A 15,983-nucleotide genomic window follows, 5' to 3' on the forward strand; every position below is an offset into this window, starting at 1 on the left:
TGAGTTACACATATACGCATGGTTGGTCGATGAACTCAAGTCGTTAACGTGGGTTTTTGTATACAAAATATTTAATCATTTTCAAAATGAAAATAAAACAACCTAACTGGGGAGTTCTATACTCAATAAAACAATTACGGTTAGGGGTTTTAAAGTGACGTCACTTACCTTTAACCTTTCACCCTAAACCACCGCAGGAAAAAATGTCTGCCTCCGTTCAAAGCGTTTTGAGGACAGTGTGCCGCATTTCTCCTTCCATTTTATATCCACTGCGACTATACCAGGTACTGTATTTACTGCACAAATTACATATCCACGTATCACCCAATTAGCCGAGTTCTTGACGGTGAACGTTCTACATGTAATGATCAACATAGTTGTGTGCTAAAAGACGCTAACCCGTTAGCCTATACATACAAATAGTATTGAATGTGAACGGGCATAGCATTAACATTAAATGCGTCCGTTTCCTAGCCACATCTTATGGTTTATTTTGTGACTTTGTGTATATTGTATGTTTTTTTAAGGTTTTATGACTAGTTTGTTGTAGTAGAAGACTTTCTCAGTTTCATGTCCATCCATCCATCTTCTTCCGCTTATCCGAGGTTGGGTCGCGGGGGCAGCAGCCTAAGCAGGGAAGCCCAAACTTCCCTCTCCCCAGCCACCTCATCCAGCTCTTCCGAGGTGTTCCCAGGCCAGCCGGGAGACATAGTCTTTCCAACGTGTCCTGGGTCTTCCCCGTGGCCTCCTACCAGTCGGACGTGCCCTTCGGGTGGCATCCTGACCAGATGCCCGAACCACCTCATCTGGCTCCTCTCGATGTGGAAGAGCAGCAGCTTTACCTTGAGCTCCCCCCGGATGGCAGAGCTTCTCACCCTATCTCTAAGGGAGAGCCCCGCCATCCGGCGGAGGAAACTCATTTCGGCCGCTTGTACCCGTGATTTTGTCCTTTCGGTCATGACCCAAAGCTCATGACCATAGGTGAGGATGGGAACGTAGATCGACCGGTAAATTGAGAGCTTTGCCTTCCGGCTCATACCCTTCACCACAACGGATTGATACAGCGTCCGCATTACTGAAGACGCCGCACCGATTCACCTGTCGATCTCACGATCCAGTCTTCCCTCACTCGTGAACAAGACTCCGAGGTACTTGAACTCCTCCACTTGGGGCAGGGTCTCCTCCGCAACCCGGAGATGGCACACCACCCTCTTCCGGGTGAGAACCATGGACTCGGACTTGGAGGTGCTGATTCTCATCCCAGTCGCTTCACACTCAGCTGCGAACCGATCCAGTGAGAGCTGAAGTTTCATGTCCATTTGTATGCAAATACAAGGCTACTGCAGTAAACAAATATTGCCATTCGAAACTTAATCCAGAGTGTAGTCCCTGTGAAGATATATACGGAAACTTCAGTCGAATTGACAAGGCACACAAAGGTTAGTTTTATCCATATAATAAAACTAGTTCTCAAACTTGTTTCACCAAGTTTGATTGATTGAGACTTATTAGTAGATTGCACAGATTGTTTAAGTCTGGGTCCAAGCTAATCAATTCATGGTATACATATATACTATCAGCATAATACATTCATCACACAAGTTAATCATCAGAGTATACACATTGAATTGTTTACATTATTTACAACCCGGGGGGTGGGATGTGGAGGGGGTTGGGGCGGGGGGGGTTAGGTTTGGTTGATATCAGCACTTCAGTCATTAACAATCATATGGACATTGAAACAGTGTAGGTCTGACTTTGTAGGATATGTACAGTGAGCAGTAAACATAGTGAGCTCAGAAAGCATAACAAGTATATACATTTGATTATTTACATTTGATTAATTACAATCCGGGGAGGTGGGATGTAGTGGGGGGAGGGTGTTAGTCTAGGGTTGTAGTTGCCTGGAGGTGTTCTTTTAGTGCGGTTTTGAAGGAGGGTAGAGATGCACTTTCTTTTACACCTGTTGGGAGTGCATTCCATATTGATGTGGCATAGAAGGAGAATGAGTTAAGACCTTTGTTAGATCGGAATCTGGGTTTAACGTGGTTAGTGGAGCTCCCCCTGGTGTTGTGGTTATGGCGGTCATTTACGTTATGGAAATAGTTTGACATGTGCTACGGTATAAGGGAGGTGTAGCAAATTTTATAGACTAGGCTCAGTGCAAGTTGTACCACCATAACGACCAACATTAAAATGCAGTAGCGTACTGGGTCTAAGTATTCATTAAAAAAACAAGGCAGAGTACATTTAATATTTTTGGCCACTGCAACATTACACACAGTTTGACCAGTTACACTGTGGAAAATAAAACAATCTACTGAAATTATGAATGAAACAAACTTTATTGCACATACAATATTTAACTACCGGTAAGGGATTCTTTGGCGTACCACAGTTAGAGGATCACTGTAATAGACCATCCATCCATCCATCCATCTTCTTCCGCTTATCCGAGGTCGGGTCGCGGGGGCAGCAGCCGAAGCAGGGAAGCCCAGACTTCCCTCTCCCCAGCCACTTCGTCCAGCTCCTCCCGGTGGATCCCGAGGCGTTCCCAGGCCAGCCGGGAGACATAGTCTTCCCAACGTGTCCTGGGTCTTCCCCGTGGCCTCCTACCGGTCGGACGTGCCCGAAACACCTCCCGAGGGAGGCGTTCGGGTGGCATCCTGACCAGATGCCCGAACCACCTCATCTGGCTCCTCTCGATATGGAGGAGCAGCGGCTTTACTTTGAGCTCCCCCCGGATGGCAGAGCTTCTCACCCTATCTCTAAGGGAGAGCCCCGCCACCCGGCGGAGGAAACTCATTTCGGCCGCTTGTACCCGTGATCTTGTCCTTTCGGTCATGACCCAAAGCTCATGACCATAGGTGAGGATGGGAACGTAGATCGACCGGTAAATCGAGAGCTTTGCCTTCTGGCTCAGCTCCTTCTTCACCACAACGGATCGATACAGCGTCCGCATTACTGAAGATGCCGCACCGATCCGCCTGTCGATCTCACGATCCACTCTTCCCTCACTCGTGAACAAGACTCCGAGGTACTTGAACTCCTCCACTTGGGGCAAGATCTCCTCCCCAACCCGGAGATGGCACTCCACCCTTTTCCGGGCGAGAACCATGGACTCGGATTTGGAGGTGCTGATTCTCATCCCAGTCGCTTCACACTCGGCTGCGAACCGATCCAGTGAGAGCTGAAGATCTTGGCCAGATGAAGCCATCAGGACCACATCATCTGCAAAAAGCAGAGACCTAATCCTGCAGCCACCAAACCAGATACCCTCAACGCCCTGACTGCGCCTAGAAATTCTGTCCATAAAGGTTATGAACAGAATCGGTGACAAAGGGCAGCCCTGGCGGAGTCCAACCCTCACTGGAAACGTGTCCGACTTACTGCCGGCAATGCGGACCAAGCTCTGACACCGATTATACAGGGAGCGAACCGCCACAATAAGACAGTCCGTTACCCCATACTCTCTGAGCACTCCCCACAGGACTTCCCGGGGTACACGGTCGAATGCCTTCTCCAAGTCCACAAAGCACATGTAGACTGGTTGGGCAAACTCCCATGCACCCTCAAGGACCCTGCCGAGAGTATAGAGCTGGTCCACAGTTCCACGACCAGGACGAAAACCACACTGTTCCTCCTGAATCCGAGGTTCGACTATCCGGCGTAGCCTCCTCTCCAGTACACCTGAATAGACCTTACCGGGAAGGCTGAGGAGTGTGATCCCACGATAGTTGGAACACACCCTCCGGTTCCCCTTCTTAAAGAGAGGAACCACCACCCCGGTCTGCCAATCCAGAGGTACCGCCCCCGATGTCCACGCGATGTTGCAGAGTCTTGTCAACCAAGACAGCCCCACAACATCCAGAGCCTTAAGGAACTCCGGGCGGATCTCATCCACCCCCGGGGCCTTGCCACCGAGGAGCTTTTTAACTACCTCGGCAACCTCAGCCCCAGAAATAGGAGAGCCCACCACAGATTCCCCAGGCCCTGCTTCCTCATAGGAAGACGTGCTGGTAGGATTGAGGAGGTCTTCGAAGTATTCTCTCCACCGATCCACAACATCCGCAGTCGAGGTCAACAGAGCACCATCCCCACCATACACGGTGTTGACACTGCACTGCTTCCCCTTCCTGAGGCGGCGGATGGTGGTCCAGAATTGCTTCGAAGCCGTCCGGAAGTCTTTTTCCATGGCCTCACCGAACTCCTCCCATGTCCGAGTTTTTGCCTCCGCGACCGCTGAAGCCGCACACCGCTTGGCCTGTCGGTACCTGTCTGCTGCGTCAGGAGTCCCATGAGCCAAAAGAACCCGATAGGACTCCTTCTTCAGCTTGACGGCATCCCTCACCGCCGGTGTCCACCAACGGGTTCTAGGATTACCGCCACGACAGGCACCAACTACCCTGCGGCCACAGCTCCAATCGGCCGCCCCGACAACAGAGGTACGGAACATCGTCCACTCGGACTCAATGTCCAGCGCCTCCCTCGTGACATGTTCAAAGTTCTTCCGGAGGTGGGAATTGAAACTCTCTCTGACAGGAGACTCTGCTAGACGTTCCCAGCAAACCCTCACAATGCGTTTGGGCCTGCCAGGTCTGTCCGGCATCCTCCCCCACCATCGCAGCCAACTCACCACCAGGTGGTGATCGGTAGAAAGCTCCGCCCCTCTCTTCACCCGAGTGTCCAAAACATGAGGCCGCAAATCCGATGACACAACTACAAAGTCGATCATGGAACTGCGGCCTAGGGTGTCCTGGTGCCAAGTGCACATATGGACACCCTTATGTTTGAACATGGTGTTTGTTATTGACAATCCGTGACGAGCACAAAAGTCCAATAACAAAACACCACTCGGGTTCAGATCCGGGCGGCCATTCTTCCCAATCACGCCTCTCCAGGTTTCACTGTCGTTGCCAACATGAGCGTTGAAGTCCCCCAGTAGAACGAGGGAATCACCCGGGGGAGCACTCTCCAGTACTCCCTCGAGTGAATCCAAAAAGGGTGGGTAATCTGAACTGCCGTTGGGCGCGTAAGCGCAAACAACAGTCAGGACCCGTCCCCCCACCCGAAGGCGGAGGGAGGCTACCCTCTCGTCCACCGGGTTGAACTCCAACGTGCAGGCTTTGAGCCGAGGGGAAACAAGAATTGCCACCCCAGCCCGTCGCCTCTCATTGCTGGCAACGCCAGAGTGGAAGAGAGTCCAGCCCCTGTCAAGAGAACTGGTTCCAGAGCCCTTGCTGTGCGTCGAAGTGAGTCCGACTATATCTAGCCGGAACTTCTCCACCTCACGCACTAGCTCAGGCTCCTTCCCCCCCAGTGAGGTGACGTTCCACGTCCCAAGAGCTAGCTTCTGTAGCCGAGGATCGGACCGCCAAGTGCCCTGCCTTCGGCTTCCGCCCAGCTCACATCGCACCCGACCTCTATGACCCCTGCTATGGGTGGTGAGCCCATTGGAGGGGGGACCCACGTTGCCTCTTCGGGCTGTGCCCGGCCGGGCCCCATGGGGACAGGCCCGGCCACCAGGCGCTCGCCATCGTGCCACACCTCCGGGCCTGGCTCCAGAGGAGGGCCCCGGTGACCCGCGTCCGGGCGAGGGAAATCTGGGTTCCTTGTTCGTGTTCTTCATAGAGGTCTTCGAGCTGCTCTTTGTCTGATCCCTCACCTAGGACCAGTTTGCCTTGGGAGACCCTACCAGGGGGCATAGAAGCCCCCGGACAACATAGCTCCTAGGATCATTGGGACACGCAAACTCCTCTACCACGTTAAGGTGGCAGCTCAGAGAGGAGACTGTAATAGACAAATGTTATATTTTGTTTTCATGGTCACTCCCTGTTATGTATTTATGAGATAATGCTTTATGTCGACAGTGTTGAGAATCGTATGTTTTTTTGTCTTCAACCAGAAGATATCTTTAAGAACATGTCAGGCAGCTCTTCGACCATTTTCACCCCCGAGCCACGCTTTCTGCCAAGCAGTGTCGCTCCAGGACGATGATGCTGCTCAGCCGGCCGAGGATGCTGCTCAGCCGGCCGAGGATGCTGCTCAGGCGCCCTCTCGGTACAAAGACAGACCGTGGGATTATCTGGAGAGTGAAGGTATGTTGTATTTCAATCTTTTTGCACAGACTTTGCATTTATAAATCTGTGACTCAATTCTCTATTGACAGAATACATTGAGAGGTATGGGACCAAGACAGTGTGGGCTGACTATAAAAGGAACCACAAAGGAGCCATTCCACCACAAAAGACTCGCAAGACCTGCATAGTAACAATTGTTTCAATATTTTTTTTCTAAGGTCTAGAGATGTGCAGCTTTAATATAGACCAACGGTTCTCAAACTTTTTTCACCAAGTACCACCTCAGGAAAAAAAATGGCTTTCCAAGTACCACCATAATGACCAACATTAAAATATAGTAGCATAGTAGGCTTAAGTATTCTTTAAAAACAAGTCACATAACAGTAAGACAATGTGTTTGAATATAGAACAATAAAACACTGTATTTTAGTCAGGGGATTCTTTGACATACCACTAGATAGAGGCCCGCCTATAACAGCTTGAGAATCACTGATATGGACTATCTACTTCACTCATATTTTGCAACCTTTTTATTATATATCAATCAATCAATCAATCTTTATTTATATAGCCCTAAATCACAAGTGTCTCAAAGGGCTGCACAAGCCACAACGACATCCTCGGTACAAAGCCCACATAAGGGCAAGGAAAAACTCACCCCAGTGGGACGTCGATGTGAATGACTATGAGAAACCTTGGAGAGGACCGCATATGTGGGTAACCCCCCCCCCTCTAGGGGAGACCGAAAGCAATGGATGTCGAGTGGGTCTGACATAATATTGTGAGAGTCCAGTCCATAGTGGATCCAACATAATAGTAAGAGTCCAGTCCATAGTGGGGCCAGCAGGACACCATCCCGAGCGGAGACGGGTCAGCAGCGCAGAGATGTTCCCAGCCGATGCACAGGCGAGCGATCCACCCCGGGTCCCGGCTCTGGACAGCCAGCACTTCATCAAGGAAAAGGGGAGCAGAGGAGAAAAGAAAAGAAACGGCTGATCAACTGGTCCAACAGGGGGGCTATTTAAAGGCTAGAGTATACAAATGAGTTTTAAGATGGGACTTAAATGCTTCTACTGAGGTAGCATCTCTAATTGTTACCGGGAGGGCATTCCATAGTACTGGAGCCCGAATAGAAAACGCTCTATAGCCCGCAGACTTTTTTGGGGCTCTGGGAATCACTAATAAGCCGGAGTTCTTTGAACGCAAATTTCTTGCCGGGACATATGGTACAATGCAATCGACAAGATAGGACGGAGCTAGACCATGTAGTATTTTATACGTAAGTAGTAAAACCTTAAAGTCACATCTTAAGTGCACAGGAAGCCAGTGCAGGTGAGCCAGTATAGGCGTAATATGATCAAACTTTCTTGTTCTTGTCAAAAGTCTAGCAGCCGCATTTTGTACCAATTGTAATCTTTTAATGCTAGACATAGGAAGGCCCGAAAATAATACGTTACAGTAGTCGAGACGAGACGTAACGAACGCATGAATAATGATCTCAGCGTCGCTAGTGGACAAAATGGAACGAATTTTAGCGATATTACGGAGATGAAAGAAGGCCGTTTTAGTAACACTCTTAATGTGTGACTCAAAGGAGAGAGTTGGGTCGAAAATAATACCCATATTCTTTACTGATTCGCCTTGTGTAATTGTTTGGTTGTCAAATGTTAAGGTGGTATTATTAAATAAATGTCGGTGTTTAGCAGGACCGATAATCAGCATTTTTTACCGCTTGTCCCTCTCGGGATCGCGGGGGGGCTGGAAGCTATCCCAGCTGCACTCGGGCTGGACAAGTCGCCACCTCTTCGCAGGACCAACACAGACAACATTCACTCTCACATTCACACACTAGGGCGAAATAAATCTATCCATCCATCCATCCATTTTCTACCGCTTATTCCCTTCAGGGTCGCGGGAAGGCGGGGTTAGGGCAGCACGGTGGAAGAGGGGTTAGTGCGTCTGCCTCACAATACGAAGGTCCTGAGTAGTCGTGAGTTCAATCCCGGCATCTGGATTTTTCTGTGTGGAGTTTGCATGTTCTCCCCGTGACTGCGTGGGTTCCCTCCTGGTACTCCGGCTTCCTCCCACCTCCAATGACATGCACCTGGGGATAGGTTGATTGGCAACACTAAATTGGCCCTAGTGTGTGAATGTGAGTGTGAAATAAATCTAAAGTATCAAAAATACTAAAATTAGTGAACATTAGTAATACTTCAGAGAAGTCCGTGGGGGTATAATCCACCAGTGCAAAATTCAAATAATTGTAAAACGATGGGGCAGCACGGTGGAAGAGGGGTTAGTGCGTCTGCCTCACAATACGAAGGTCCTGAGTAGTCGTGAGTTCAATCCCGGCCTCGGGATCTTTCTGTGTGGAGTTTGCATGTTCTCCCCTTGACTGTGTGGGTTCCCTCCGGGTACTCCAGCTTCCTCCCACCTCCAAAGACATGCACCTGGGTATAGGTTGATTGGCAACACTAAATTGGCCCTAATGTGTGAATGTGAGTGTGAATGTTGTCTGTCTATCTGTGTTGGCCCTGCGATGAGGTGGCGACTTGTCCAGGGTGTACCCCGCCTTCCGCCCGATTGTAGCTGAGATCGGCTCCAGCGCCCCCCGCGACCCCGAAGGGAATAAGCGGTAGAAAATGGATGGATGGATGGATGTAAAACGATGCATTATTTTGTTCAGGAGTGTTTATTGAAAAAGAAATGTGAGATACTGCAATTCCTCAAACTTGTTTGGTTTTTTTCAGAGAGGAGACAAGATATGTGGAAACCCCTGTCCAATATGTCGGGATCCAAATGTTATTCTTCATCCTCAGGTGGGTTCATTGTTTGCTCATTTTAATAGACTTCACAAGTTACGCTGTACTCACCAGAGTATAAAAGATGTGGTAATTAGCGATGCACTGTGCACATTATAAGTGAAAAGAGAGGAAGAAGTGAAAGACAAGAGTTTTTTCTTTTAGGCATTTATTTGGTAATCAAATACAAGCAAGCACAAAAGGCAAAGTATTGACCTCGCGAGTGAAACCACAGAGTGCATACAACTTCTGTGCAAAGCGTACAGAAAAGCTCCCGAAGCAACACAACCTTTATCACTTCCAAAGTGAAGACACAGCTGAGAGACACTCTTCCGTCAATTGAGAATGCAAAGTGTTGCCTTGCCAGTGGTGTTCAAAGTGTGGCCGGTGGGTCATTTGTGGAACATAGCTCTTTTTTATGGGCATTTGGAACATTGTAGAAATAAAATAAGCACAAATGAAAACATAGAGAAAAAAACCTGAAATGTTGTTACTAATAACCCATTCAAGGACTTGTCTTTAAATATGTTTTAGCCTTTAACTTTGTCAGGCCACCACCATAATGAAATAATATTAAGATTGTTTTATGCACCTAAAAGAACCATGCCAGTTCTTTTTTAATGTTAACCCGCCTTCCGCCCGAATGCAGCTGAGATAGGCTCCAGCACCCCCCGCCACCCCAAAAGGGACAAGCGGTAGAAAATGGATGGATGGAATATTGTTTTTTGATGACTTTGAGACTGCTGTTTTTTTAATTTATAGTTACCTCTTGGTGGCTTGGTACTGCTACTGACCTTAAACAACTTGACAGTTTAAAAGTGTTTTAAGTACATGGGTTCAGTTTTATTTCTCATTGTATCAAATAAGTATCTAAAATCCAGAAATATCCATATCGACTACTGAAATTCTGGTTTCGTGACAACCCTATTTGTTGAGGCTAAAATGCTCTTTTCCCTGTAGAATGTGAAACTGTTGCAGCAGTTCATCAGCCCTTACACTGGAATGCTGTATGATCCCACTAAAACTGGTGAGTCAGTCAAAAGACACACAGACGTGCATGTGGCGCGTTATTGGAATAATATTCCGATGGCTTTTCGCAGGTGTGTGTATGAAACAGCAGAAGAAGCTGAATGCAACAATCAATATAGCACGAGATCATGGTATGTCATGTCTTTCCTGTATCAGTAGATTATATTCTGCTCTACCCTAAAAACATGTACCGTATGTTCTGGACTATAGTGCGCACCAGTCTGTATAATTTTGAAGACATTTTTTTTTTCTGTATATTAGCTGCACCGCAGATACAGTGGGGCAAAAAAGTATTTAGCCAGCCACCAATTGTGCAAGTTCGCCCACCAAAAAAAGATGGCACAGGCCTGTAATTTTCATCATACGTATACCTCAACTATTACAGACAAAATGAGAAAAAAATCCAGAAGATCCACCACCTCAAACAGTCACTCCAAACTCCACTATGGCCAAGACAAAATAGCTGTTAAAGGATGCTAGAAACACAATTGTAGACCTTCACCAGGCTGGGAAGACTGAATCTGCAATAGGTAAGCAGCATGGTGTGAAGAAATAAACTGTGGGATCAATTTTTAGAAAATGGAAGACATACAAGACCACTGATAATCTCCTTCCATCTGGGGCTCCACGCATAATCTCACCCCGTGAGGTCAAAATGATCACAAGAACGGTGAGCAAAAATCCCAGAATCAAACGGGGGACCTAGTGAATGACCTGCAGAGAGCTGGGACCAAAGTAACACAGGCTACCATCAGTTAAACACTACAGCGCCAGGGATCCAAATCCTGCAGTGCCAGATGTGTGCCCATGCTTAAGCCAGTACATGTCCAGGCCAGTCTGTAGTTTGCTAGAGAGCGTTTGGATGATCCAGAAGAGTATTGGGAGAATGTCATATGGGCAGATGAAACCAAAATAGAAATTTTTGGTAAAAACTCAACTTGTCGTGTTTGGAGGAGAAGGAATGCTGAGTTGCATCCAAAGAACACCATAACTACTGTGAAGCATGGGGGTGGAAACATCATGTTTTGGGGCTGTTTTTCTGCAAAGGGACCATGACTACTGATCCGTGTAAAGGAAAGAATGAATGGGGCCACGTATCGTGACAATGATCCCAAACACACCGCCCGGGCAACGAAGTAGTGGCTTCATAATAAGCATTTCAAGATCCTGGAGTGGCTTAGCCAGTCTCCAGATCTCAACCCCATAGAAAATCTTTGGAGGGAGTTCAAAGTCTGTGTTGGCCAGCGACAGCCCCAAAACATCACTGTTCTAGAGGAGATTTGCATGGAGGAATGGGCCAAAATACCAGCAACAGTGTGTGAAAACCTTTGACCTCGGCCATTGCCAACAAAGGGTATATAACAAAGTATTGAGATTAACTTTTGACCAAATACCTATTTTCCACCATAATTTGCAAATACATTCTTTAAAAATCAGACAGTGATTTTCTGGATTTTTTTCCTCATTTTGTCTAATCGTTGAGGTATACCTATGATGAAAATTACAGGCCTCCCACCTTTTTAAGTGGGAGAACTTGCACATTTGATGACTGACTTAATACTTTTTTGCCCCACTGTGTATAAGTTGTGAAATAAGTCACAGACACAGAAAGATTTTGTAAATATTTATTTACAAATCTTGTTTCTTAACAGTCCCTGTAAAACGGCAAATCAAACAAAACAGAAGTCATCATCATGAACCAGTGACGTGCAGTCACTAGAGGCAGGTGAGGCGGGGCCTCACCTGCCATCATGGAAAGAAAAAAATGTATATTATAAAAATATATATTAAATTGTTAAATGTATCCAGTGATTATACTATAAAGTTATTTTCCATTTAACTTCACCAGTTTTAGATTATTTTTTATTCAAAATCGCTGAATTTTCACATTTGCCGTTCAAATACTGAGAAGAGACGGTGCGGTGAACAGCAGCCAGTCGAGGCACGTCACTCAGTGCCTCAACATGGACGGACTCGGCTAACTGCTGGTCTGCTGTGCAGTGAGACCGTATTGCTATATGAACTATATTATACATTTCCATAGTTTAGTTAGCTGAGGTATATAATGTACAGTGTATTTTGTCAACAACTGTATGTGTGTAACGTATTTCTTGTGCTGAGCGATCATAAAACGGCTGCAAAAGACGCACTGGCTGAGGCTCGCCTCCTGCACCCCCGCCGTAGAATGCACGGCAACCCCTGACGGTAGTGTTATATCAACTAAAGCCCACACTTAAACTTTCCACGTGCAAGATTGAATCTATTTAAAAAAGTTATTTCATAAGAAGCCAAAAAGTGCAAAAACAATAATGTTCGTGTTGGAGGAGTTGTGAATGACTGCACGGCCACAACATTAGGTACACCTGCAGACTGCAGGTGTACCTAATTCACAACTCCTCCAACACGAACATTATTGTTTTTGCACTTTTTGGCTTCTTATTAAGTAACTTTTGTAACCTATTTTTATGGGCTTTCCTCTTTGTGATGTTAAGTTCCTGTTATGCGCTGTTATACAGTATATGCCTTGAGCTCTTATTTTGAAGGCGCTAAGAGCGGAATTTTGACACGTTGGAGTGGAGCGGAAGTTTTTGAAAGAAGGTAAATAAAGTGGTCCTCGTGTAAACTGGAGCCTCCGTGTTTGTTATTTTGTAGTTTCATACAGTATAGGCGACATTTATAAACCCTCGGTTACACTTTTTTAAATAGATTCAATCTTGCACGTGGAAAGTTGAAGTGAGGGCTTTAGTTGATATAACACTCCCATCAGGGAGTTCATTAATCCAGCACAACAGCGGCGCATTTATAAGTAAAGGTAAGACCATAATAACGTTTTTTTATTAAATGTGCTTTTTTGTGTGCTACAGTTTGTATGTGTAAAGTTAAAGTTAAGTTAAAGTACCAATGATTGTCACACACACACTAGGTGTGGTGAAATTTGTCCTCTGCATTTGACCCATCCCCTTGTTCACCCCCTGGGAGGTGAGGGGAGCAGTGGGCAGCAGCGGCGCCGCACCCGGGAATCATTTTTGGTGATTTAACCCCCAATTCCAACCCTTGATGCTGAGTGCCAAGCAGGGAAGAATGCTGGTATGAGCTTTTAAACATAACCCGTTAACTGCTGCCAATCAAATGGTGAATAAGATACTCTTTAGGGTTCATATGTTTGTAAATCTGACTGTGATGAAGTCAGTGCCTCACCAGCCATCAACCTCACCGCACATCACTGTCATGAACCCTCTAGCTGCGGAGCAAGCTCTCCAATCCGATAAACGGACTCAATAACTCCACTGTGATGTTTCAGTTCATTTACGAAACTGGAACAATGCAAATAGCAAGCCATTTTAAGTTAATAATGCTAACACAGACACTTGCAAATGTGTTAGCATATTCACTAATGCTAATGATGATAGCTTGATTACATTATGATAGCATGTACATAATGCATGAAAACAACAGTTTTAGATATATTTTAAATCTTACAAACATTGCTTGGAGTGATGAATGTAGAATCCATACAAGTAGCCGGAACTCCCCCAAAACTGGAAAAAATATTGTAGCTGGTCACACCGCAGCACCTGCAGTTAGCAAACTTGTCCAAAAGATGGCGCCATAGCACATACAATAACACCTTTTCAGCGTCTGTTGAAAACTATTTGTATAACATGGCTGAGGGTGCAGTGGTTAATGCTTGTGCGTCACCACAAGAGCCCTGGGCTCAGGGTCTGTCTGTTAAGTTTGCATGTTCTCCCCATGACTACGTGGCTTCCTCCAACTTCCAAAGACATGCACCTGGGGGTAGGTTGATTGGCAACACTAAATTGGCCCTAGTGTGAAAGTTAAAGTACCAATGATTGTCACACACACACACTAGGTGTGGTGAGATAGCTACTTGTCCAGGGTGTAGCCTGCCTCTTCCGCCTGAGTGCAGCTGGGATAGGCGCCAGCCCTATCTCACACAACCTCAAAAGAGATAAGTGGTAGAAAATGGATAGATGGAAAACATGGCTGCTAGCAAAAATAAATAAATCCATAAATTAGCTGCACCGTTTTATAAGTCGCAGGGTTCAAAGTGTGGCAATAAAGTAGTGGCTTTGAGTCCGGAATTTACAGTAGATTATCCATCCATCTTCTACCACTTGTCCCTTTTGGGGTTGCTGGAGCCCATTTCAGCTGCATTCGGGCGGGGTACACCCTGGACAAGTCGCCACCTCATCGCAGGGCCAACACAGACAGACAGACAACATTCACACACTAGGGCCAATTTAGTGTTGCCAATCCACTTATCCCCAGGTGCATGTCTTTGGAGGTGGGAGGAAGCCGGAGTACCCGGAGGGAACCCACGCAATCACAGGAAGAACATGCAAACTCCACACAGAAAGTTTGCGAGCCCGGGATTGAACTCAGGACCTTCGTATTGTGAGGCAGATTCACTAACCCCTCTTCCACCGTGCTGCCCTACAGTAGATTGTTTGTGGCTATTTTGAAAGTCTGTGTAATGTAATCGTGGCGGAGCGATAGCAATAAGTCTGCTATGCTGCTGTATGCGCAATTAGTAATTTTCATGTTTAGACTTAGGTCGGCTGGATTAATGAGTAGGGGGGTGCAGTGGGCTTGAATGTTCTTTACAGAAAATTTGCCAAAAAATAATCGCATTTTCATAATGGGCCCTGAAGACCAACCCAATGATTAAATAGTGAACAAAGAGTGGAGTGTTTATCACGTTTTCTGTCATTTCAGGCTTCCTTCCCTTTCAGATTCCCCATGTGGACTATGCAGGTGATGATTACTCCAATTCCCATGATGCTGTGGGTGTAACACCTCCTGCCCCTTGTTTAACATCCAGGGAAGACTGGTATAGATGGTATGGTAAAATAATTCCGGACGAGAATGAAGTGGCGAAAGTGAGGAAGACCTATAAGGACTATCTAAAGCCAGGCATGTGATCATTGCAACATTAAATGAGAACTGGCACAGTTAAACATATTTAGTACCAGGTTCTATTATAGTGTTTCATGAACATAAAGATTGCAAAATAAAACAAGGTGGAAAACTGATTTATTTTGTAGTTGTTTTTTTTTACCTGAACCAACAAGGCATGATTTAATGCAATTATCTACTATATTTATAGTAATAAATGGCAGGGTTAGCACTCCAGAAAAAATGTTGGTGAGACATGGTGAGCAGTCCAGAGGGGTTATGTGGGCCTTTATAAGGGGGGGGTTGGCGGCATGTTTCTCCCACGACTGCGCTAGGGCATCAAGGATTAACTTTATTGACCATGGTCTCTCCCAGGGAGTCCAACACTTCTTTCTTATAGTCGTCAAAGTCTCCGTCGATGTTATTGATGCTGTAGTCTTCCACCACATACAGTGTGCACTGAGTCTCAGTGATGAGACGGGCGTCGTGGCTAACAATGATCACAGCTGGAAAGCACAAGCAAACAATGCTCAATGGCAGTATATGCAACAATCTGTTAACTTTTGTCAATATTAGGAATCAGGATATAGAAATTTGATATGACCATAAAACATGTTTTTATAGCATTTTTCTGCAAAGACCAATTTGAATCCCGAAAGTCCCAAGTGAGTTTTCCTGTTCAGACAATAATGCAAATGGTAGCATGGCTCGACGGAAGCTATTTTTTTGTAAAAAGTTAGCCAAAATGAACCTGAAAGTCTCTGACTGTGAGAAACAAAGTGATCTGGTCTTATGAGACAAAGATTGAACTCTTTGGCGTGAATGCCAAATGTCATGTTTGGAGGAAACCAGGCACCGCTCATCATTAGGCCAATAAAGTACCATCCCTACAATGAAGCATGGTGGTGGCAGCATCATAATGTGGGTAGGGATGTCCGATATCGGCCGATAAATGCTTCAAAATGTAATATCGGAAATTATCGGTATCGGTTTCAAAATTATCGGTATCGATTTCAAAAAGTAAAATGTATGACTTTTTAAAACGCCGCAGGGAGAAGTACAGAGCGCCAATAAACCTTAAAGGCACTGCCTTTGCGTGCCGGCCCAGTCACATAATATCTACGGCTTTTCACACACACAAGTGCATGCAAGGCAT

General features: G+C 46.2%; 2 protein-coding genes across 3 annotated transcripts in view; one reads left to right on the forward strand and one right to left on the reverse strand.

The window, feature by feature from the left end:
* Positions 1–116: 116 nt before the first annotated feature.
* Positions 117–14,964, forward strand: mrps18b (mitochondrial ribosomal protein S18B). 2 transcript variants are annotated; one of them, XM_061966797.2, is made up of 7 exons: positions 117–284; positions 5,906–6,098; positions 6,170–6,267; positions 8,831–8,899; positions 9,842–9,908; positions 9,982–10,041; positions 14,648–14,964. In XM_061966797.2, exons 1-7 carry the CDS (start codon positions 204–206, stop codon positions 14,851–14,853), a joined length of 774 nt encoding a protein of 257 aa, XP_061822781.1. In that variant the 5' UTR covers positions 117–203; the 3' UTR covers positions 14,854–14,964. The 2 variants fall into 2 exon arrangements, with proteins under 2 accessions (XP_061822781.1, XP_061822782.1); XM_061966798.2 differs by having other exon boundaries at positions 141–284; positions 5,909–6,098.
* abcf1 (ATP-binding cassette, sub-family F (GCN20), member 1) overlaps positions 14,949–15,983 on the reverse strand; it is a 78,202-nt gene continuing 77,167 nt past the window's right edge. The window contains exon 26 of the mRNA XM_061966792.1: positions 14,949–15,333. Within this exon, the coding sequence (XP_061822776.1) occupies positions 15,167–15,333 (167 nt within the window). The 3' untranslated portion in view covers positions 14,949–15,166. The remainder of the gene's footprint in view (positions 15,334–15,983) is intronic.

Source organism: Nerophis lumbriciformis, linkage group LG11 (assembly GCF_033978685.3).
Source record: "Nerophis lumbriciformis linkage group LG11, RoL_Nlum_v2.1, whole genome shotgun sequence".
In the NCBI taxonomy this organism is placed as follows: Eukaryota; Metazoa; Chordata; class Actinopteri; order Syngnathiformes; family Syngnathidae; genus Nerophis; species Nerophis lumbriciformis.

Excerpts from the sequence above, each read along its gene's own strand:
- mrps18b (XM_061966797.2), top strand. The coding sequence starts at position 204 with ATGTCTGCCTCCGTTCAAAGCGTTTTGAGGACAGTGTGCCGCATTTCT. Across the intron at positions 6,268-8,830 it reads AGACTCGCAAGACCTGCATA|AGAGGAGACAAGATATGTGG; the intron begins GTAACAATTGTT and ends GGTTTTTTTCAG. Across the intron at positions 9,909-9,981 it reads GTATGATCCCACTAAAACTG|GTGTGTGTATGAAACAGCAG; the intron begins GTGAGTCAGTCA and ends GGCTTTTCGCAG.